General features: G+C 45.7%; 1 protein-coding gene across 4 annotated transcripts in view; it reads right to left on the reverse strand.

The window, feature by feature from the left end:
• Positions 1 to 7,500, reverse strand: part of LOC121681270 (macrophage colony-stimulating factor 1 receptor-like) — a 55,708-nt gene that overhangs the window by 1,112 nt on the left and 47,096 nt on the right. For 3 of the 4 annotated variants that reach the window (XR_006022050.1, XR_006022048.1, XM_042060908.1), the window contains exons 13-21: positions 7,301 to 7,411; positions 6,664 to 6,826; positions 4,370 to 4,446; positions 4,101 to 4,207; positions 3,547 to 3,669; positions 3,264 to 3,375; positions 2,805 to 2,904; positions 1,641 to 1,755; positions 1 to 1,283 (exon numbers count right to left, since the gene is read on the reverse strand). The exon at positions 1 to 1,283 is cut by the window's left edge. Coding sequence is in view for 1 of the 4 variants with exons in the window: in XM_042060908.1 (XP_041916842.1) it covers positions 1,128 to 1,283; positions 1,641 to 1,755; positions 2,805 to 2,904; positions 3,264 to 3,375; positions 3,547 to 3,669; positions 4,101 to 4,207; positions 4,370 to 4,446; positions 6,664 to 6,826; positions 7,301 to 7,411 (1,064 nt within the window). In the remaining 3 variants the exon portion in view is untranslated. The remainder of the gene's footprint in view (positions 1,284 to 1,640; positions 1,756 to 2,804; positions 2,905 to 3,263; positions 3,376 to 3,546; positions 3,670 to 4,100; positions 4,208 to 4,369; positions 4,447 to 6,663; positions 6,827 to 7,300; positions 7,412 to 7,500) is intronic. The other variant, XR_006022047.1, reaches the window with a different exon arrangement.

Below are 7,500 nucleotides of genomic sequence, written 5' to 3' on the forward strand. Positions count from 1 at the left end.
ATACTGCAACTCTGCAGCTTCATGAGTTAAAGAGATTACGACATCCTGACCCTAAGAGAAAGACTTGAGGTCCAGTGATGAGGTCAGTTAGTGGTCATTTGGCAGTATCCGCTGAGTGCTACATCACAGAAAACCATAGCAACCAAACAAAAACATTATTTCCCAGGCTTCAGTTCTAGGATACAGGCCTCAGTACTGTCAAATCTGTGCCCTGCAAAGGCTCTCATGGCAACTAGAATGTGTGGTGAAGTATGTCAGGTCAAGTCTCTTGCATCTGACCGATTCATATTAGAAGGAAGAGGATGGGTCCACTCCAGTCAGACAGAAAGCAAAGGAGGAACCACACACACACCCACACACACTCTCTCTCTCTCTCTTTCTCTCACACACACAGACACACACTCTGTCTCTCTCTCTCTCTCACACACACACACACACACAGACAGAAATAAAAAAGATGTACTTGTTCGGGGAATGAGAAGGAAACTCCGTTGTGAGTAAGACTAGTTCCCAGAACCTCTACTATTCTGATTTATCTAAAGATGGATGTCTCACACACACATGTGTCCAGAGGGTCAAACACACAGAATGCAGTAGAGAAAAAGGAATGGAGAACACCTGACCCCCCCTTCAGCAAATTCAGATCCACTCTAGATTGAATTCAGATTGGCTCCAGATCCACTTTAGATTAATCTGGATTGGCTCCAGCTTCCCACACGGTAGATACCTATCACATGGGAGCAGCAGGATGCATTCACACACTGAACTGCAGGACGCATTCACACACTGAACTGCATCAGTCTAGGTAGAGCTGCAGGCTCACTAAACTGCATACAACACATGAAGTATTCTCATACATACAGTAGCTTAAGGACACTTTAACATGATTATGGCTAAACTAATGAAGACAATATACAGTAGCTGTGTGTGTGTGTAAAAGAGAGTAGCTGTGTGTGTGTGTGTGTAAAAGAGAGTACGTGTTTGGTGGTGTGTATGTTTGAAGTGATCTCAGCAGAGAGGGTCAGTGTGTGTGTGTGTGTTTAAAAGAGAGTACGTGTTTGGTGGTGTGTATGTTTGAAGTGATCTCAGCAGAGAGGCTCAGTGTGTGTGTGTGTGAGTCTGATCTCTCAGCAGAACTGGTAATTGTTGGTCTTCATAAGCGGCTGCTCCTCTTCCTGTTCTGCATCATGTGACTGGTCACATGACTCCTCGGTGCACTTGAGCTCATCACATGATCCCACCGGCTCCTCCTGCTTCAGCTGCTCAGTGTTCTGATAGGTTCCCTACACAGCACACACACAAACACATACACACACACATTACAGCACGTAGGAACACAGAACATTATTCGTACAGAGAAAAAGGAACACAGAACTTGTCATATGTGTGTGTGTCTGTATGTGTGTATCTGCATATGTGTGTGTGTGTGTGTGTCTGTATGTGTGTATCTGCATATGTGTGTGTGCATGTGTGTGTGTGTGTGTGTGTTTGTCTGTATGTGTGTATCTGTATCTGCATATATGTGTGTGTGTGTGTGTGTGTGTCTGTATGTGTTTATCTGCATATGTGTGAGTGTGTGTGTGTGTCTGTATGTGTGTATCTGCATATGTGTGTGTGTGTGTGTGTGCGTGTGTGTGTACCATGGTGTCCGGCTCCACTTCGTCTCCCAGTAGCCTCTGGATCATGCTGCAGATCTTACTGAAGGTGGGACGCTCCGTAGGCTCCAAGGTCCAGCACATCCTCATAATAGAGTACCTACACACACACACACACACACACACACACACACATTCAGTTGTTTTCAGTTAATTTCAACCCAGTGTGAGGTTTTGTTATCTGTGAGGCACATGTTTTTTGTCCTTTTGTAACACTGCAGAATTCTCTCTCCCTCTCTCCCTCTAGCTATCTCTTCCTCTCTCTATCTCTCTCCCTCTCCCTCTCTCTTTGTGTGTGTGTGAGTGTGTGTGTGTGTGTGTGTGAAAGAGTGTTTTTGACCCTGTATGCATGCTCATGAGGAGGAGAGGTCACCGATTCAGAAGGAGAAACAGAAAGGGGGGTGTAGAGAGAGAGAGGGAGAGAGAGAGAAATAAGCAAGGGGGGAGAGAGAGAGAAAGAGGGAGGGAGAGAGAGAGAAAGAGGGAGGGAGAGAGAGAGAAATAAGCAAGGGGGGAGAGAAAGAGAGAGGGAGAAATAAGCAAGGGGGGAGAGAGAGAAAGAGGGAGGGAGAGAGAGAGAAATAAGCAAGGGGGGAGAGAGAGAGAAAGAGGGAAGGAGAGAGAGAGAAAGAGGGAGAGAGAGAAATAAGCAAGGGGGGAGAGAGAGAGAGAGGGAGAGAGAGAGAAAGAGAGAGGGAGAGGCGTGAAATGGAAGCAAAATGGCTGCCTCGCTTTTGGATCATGTGTTTAACACGCAGAACTAACAGCAGAGCTAACACACAAACACACAAACGCACACACACAAACATGCACGCACACACACACGCACACAAACATGTGCACACACACGCGCGCACACACACACACACACACACACACACACACACAAACACGCACACACACACACACAAAGGAGAAACAGGCGCCACTGACTCAGTCCAGTCGTCTCATGGTTATTTTGGGAGCATGCTAACACACACACACACACACACACAGCATGCAAGGCACAGCAGATGAGGGCTCTGATTCTTCTACAGACATCAGAGCCTGAATCCTCTCACCCAGATCATGTGTGTCCAGATGTGATGAAGAGTGCTTAGTTGATGAGGCTCTGTGTGTGTGTGTGTGTGTGTGTGTGTGTGTCCTCACATCTCAGGAGGGGAGAAGTCAGGTCGCTGCATCTGGTAGCCACACTTGATCATCTTGTAGAACTTGGAGTCAACCAGGATGCTGGGGTACGGACTCTTACCTGCCACGACAGAGAGACACACCTCCATCACCACAACGTGTGTGTGTGTGTGAGAGAGACACACCACCATCACCACAACGTCTGTGTGTGTGTGTGTGTGTGTGTGTGTGTGTGAGAGAGACACACCTCCATCACCACAACGTGTGTGTGTGTGTGTGTGTGTGTGTGAGAGAGACACACCTCCATCACCACAGCGTGTGTGTGTGTGTGTGTGTGTGTGTGTGTGTGTGTGTGTGTGAGAGAGAGAAATATAGTCTGTCTGTGTGTATGTGTGTGTGTGTGTGCTTGTGTGTGTCAGGGGTTGTGTGTGTGTGCATGTGTGTGTCAGGGGTTGTGTGTGTGTGTGTTAGTTTTCTTACCCAGAGAGAAGATCTCCCAGAGGAGGATGCCGTAGGACCAGACATCACTCTGCACTGTGTACACACACTCAAAGATGCTCTCTGGGGCCATCCATTTCACAGGCAGACGAGCCTACACACACACGCACACATACACACAAACACATGGGTGTGTTTTAGATATTTAAATGTTTTCATATGTGTGTGGGTGTATGTGTGTGGGTGTGTGTGTGTGGGTGTATGTGTGTGGGTGTATGCGTGTGGGTGTGTGTGTGTTTGGTCTGATGTGTTCTGATTCACTCACATTTCCCTTGACGACATAGTTTGAGTCGTTCATAATGTCACGGGCCAGCCCAAAGTCACAGATCTTCGCCACTCTACCCTCCGCCAGGAGAACGTTACGTGCCGCCACGTCTCTATGAATACACTAACCAACACACACACACACACACACACACACACACACACACACACACACACACACACACACACCTACATGAGATGTTTGTCAGGCTTTATCAAAGCCAGTCATTTTAGTGAAATGGTGAAACAGTTACAGGTGACACACACCCTGGTGGGGGGGTACAAACACACACACACACACCCTGTTGAGGGTACAAACACACACACACACACACACACACACACACACACACACACACCCTGTTGAGGGTACAAACACACACACACACACACACCCTGTTGAGGGTACACACACACACACACACACACACACACCCTGGGGGGTACAAACACACACACACACACACACACCCAGGGGAACCATAATAACCCCAGGGGGAACCATAAGAACCCCGGGCCCAGGGGAACCATAAGTGGAGCCCTAAAGTGACTCACGTTCTGATTGGCAAGAAACTCAAGGCCCTGGGCCACCTGGAGGGAGAACCGCAGGAGATCGTCCATATCCACTGGCCATGAATCTCTGTCCTGACCACATGACAGGGCTGAACACACACACACACACACACACACACACAATGGTATGATCCCAGCTGCCTTTCTCTGGATATGTGTATGTGTGTGAATTTCTGATCTTACTTATAGAGAATCTGTGTGTGTGTGTGTGGTGTGTGCATGCGTGTGTGCACATGAGTTTCTATTCTTACCTTGAGAGCCACCAGGTCCTGGAACCGGCCTCATGTCCAGGTAGCTGTCAGAACAAGTGCTGGAGATTCCACTGTCACTGTGTGTGTGTGTGTGTGTGTGTGTGTGTGTGTGTGTGTGTGTGTGTGTGTGAGAGAGAGTGTTGGATATAAGGTTGGAGAGAAACAACAGCACCTGTTAGTCTTAATCTGTTGCATTCAGGCTAAATAAACAAAAATAACTTTTTATATAACTATAACTAACATTTAACTAACATTTAAAACAAAACTGCTTCACAGCTGGCTGTCAAAACAGTCAAATTAACACCAGTCAAATAATTCTGCTCCATTTTTTGTCAGACCGAGCAAATGGCTCCAGATAGGCCGTGAAAAGCCAACCGGCGTTCGTACACAGTCTCTCTGAATAGGAAACGTGTCACTTCGGCTGAGACATAAACATTATCATCCAATCAACACTGTGCTTTCATTTGGTTTGTGGAGTCACAGACAAACCAGTCAACAGCACTTCTTGACTGACAAATTGCTGCCTTCACCTTTAAAGCTAATACAAACTAGAAGCACTACTCGGATTGCTGACTTTACTTTAAAGGCTAATACAAACTAGAAACTCTACTCAGAGTTTTAAGTGTTGAATTAAGTATGCAGACGTGAGTTTTAAGTGTTGAATTGAGTATGCAGACGTGAGTTTTAAGTGTTGAATTAAGAAGTGTTGAAAATAGGAAAATTCCGGTATTTAGCACTTTGAGTACCTTTTCTGGTTTGTTTTGGATGAACTAGAGTGGTGGACACCGAAATTTTGACGATTGGTCCTGTATCGACTTCTCTGACTCGTTTTGAATCGCCTTTGACTACTCAGAGTGGCTGCATACTAACAGGCATACTCAAACATGTCCTAAAACAACCCTTAACGTTCCTTTTCAAAACTGTGCAACTCACCGAGTGGTTAGTGGTGTTCATTGATGTTCCAAAACAAGTAGTGTAGCGGAATACAGTTTTTGTCGTGTTTTATTTGGCATTTTGTAAAATCCCATTGATTTCTGTTGGAAGACTCATTGCACGTTGATATTACTGCGCCACCGTCTATGCTTCCAACTATGCTTCAGGTTCAAATATTGAGCGGAAGTTTATACGCGGTTGTGCGGTGTCTGAAAAAATAGTTCCACAATAGCAAATAAGACGGCTGGAAATCATACATTGCGTCGATATATTTGATTTTAATAATCAACGAACACCACTAACCACTCGGTGAGTTGCACAGTTTTGAAAACGAACGTTAAGGGTTGTTTTAGGACATGTTTGAGTATGCCTGTTGGCAGCCACTCTGAGTAGTCAAAAGCGATTCAAAACGAGTCAGAAAAGTCGAGACAGGACCAATCGTCAAAATGTCGGTGTCCATCACTCTAGTTCATCCAAAACAAACCAGAAAAGGGACTCAAAGTGCTAAATACCGGAATTTTCCTTTAAGTATGCAGACGTGAGTTTTAAGAGTTGAATTGAGTATGCAGACGTGAGTTTCAAGTGTTGAATTGAGTATGCAGACATGAGTTTTAAGTGTTGAATTGAGTATGCAGACGTGCGTTTTAGGTGTTGAATTAAGTATGCAGACGTGAGTTTCAAGTGTTGAATTGAGTATGCAGATGAGAGTGCAAGTGTTGAATTAAGTATGCAGACATGAGTTTTAAGTGTTAAATTGAGTATGCAGACATGAGTTTTAAGTGTTGAATTGAATATGCAGACGTGAGTTTTAAGTGTTGAATTGAGTATGCAGCAGTGGGTTTTAAGAGTTGAATTGAGTATGCAGATATGAGTGTTACTTTAAGTGTTGAATTGAGTATGCAGACATGAGTGTTAAGTGTTGAATTGAGTATGCAGACTTGAGTTTTAAGTGTTGAATCGAGTATGCAGACGTACATTTTAAGTGTTGAATTAAGAAGTGTTGAATTAAGTATGCAGGCATGAGTTTCAAGTGTTGAATTGAGTATGCAGATGAGAGTGCAAGTGTTGAATTAAGTATGCAGACATGAGTTTTAAGTGTTGAATTGTGTATGCAGACGTGAGTTTTAAGTGTTGAATTGAGTATGCAGCAGTGAGTTTTAAGAGTTGAATTGAGTATGCAGATATGAGTGTTAAGTGTTGAATTGAGTATGCAGACGTGAGTGTTACTGTAAGTATTAAATTGACTATGCAGACATGAGTGTTGAATTGAGTATGCAGACGTGAGTTTTAAGTGTTGACGTGAGGATGCAGCAGTGAGTTTTAAGTATTGACGTGAGTATGCAGCAGTGAGTTTGTGGAACCTGCGTATGAACTTGGGTCCTCCCAGCAGGTTCTTGTAGTCGCTGGTGTCCTCAGGGGTGGGCGGGAGGGTCAGCACCACGCTCAGGAAGCTCTCCGCTTTCCCTCGCAGGAAGTTCAACAGGTCACCATGGCAACAGTACTCAGTGATGACCAGCACAGGACCTAGGAGGACAACGCGGGGGGGGGGGGGGGGGCAGAAACTTCTAGAACCTGAAGCATGCTGTACACACAGATATTAGCATGCAGATACAGTATATACTCTTAAGCACACACACACATTCATCCTTCATAGACACCCACCATACACACACAAGTTGCGTTCGTGTGCGTGCGTGCGTGCGTGCGTGTGTGCGTGCATCCGTGTGTGTGTGTGTGTGTGTGTGTGTGTGTGCGTCCGTCCGTGTGTGTGTGTGTGTGCGTGCGCGTGCGTCCGTGTGTGTGTGCGTGCGTCTGTGTGTGTGCACGTGTGTGTGTGTGTGTGTGTGCGTGTGTGTGTGTGTAAGAATGTACCTCCATGTGTGTGTGTGTAAGTGTGTACCTCCATGTGTGTGTGTGTGTGTGTGTGTGTGCGTTCATGTGTGTGTGTGCGTGCGTGCGTCCATGTGTGTGTGTGTGTGTGTGTGTGTAAGTATGTACCTCCATGTGTGCAGGCTCCCAGGAGATTGACGATGTGCTTGTGCTGCCCGAGGTGACTGAGAATCTTCAGCTCTGACATCAGAGCCTCCTTCTCGTCTGAGTGAGCACTCCCTGTAAACACACACACACACGCACACACAGTGAGAAAGCAATAAAGACACATACACAAACAATCAACTGTCATATCTCTGTATCGCATA

The sequence above is a fragment of the Alosa sapidissima genome, chromosome 14, assembly GCF_018492685.1.
Source record: "Alosa sapidissima isolate fAloSap1 chromosome 14, fAloSap1.pri, whole genome shotgun sequence".
In the NCBI taxonomy this organism is placed as follows: Eukaryota; Metazoa; Chordata; class Actinopteri; order Clupeiformes; family Clupeidae; genus Alosa; species Alosa sapidissima.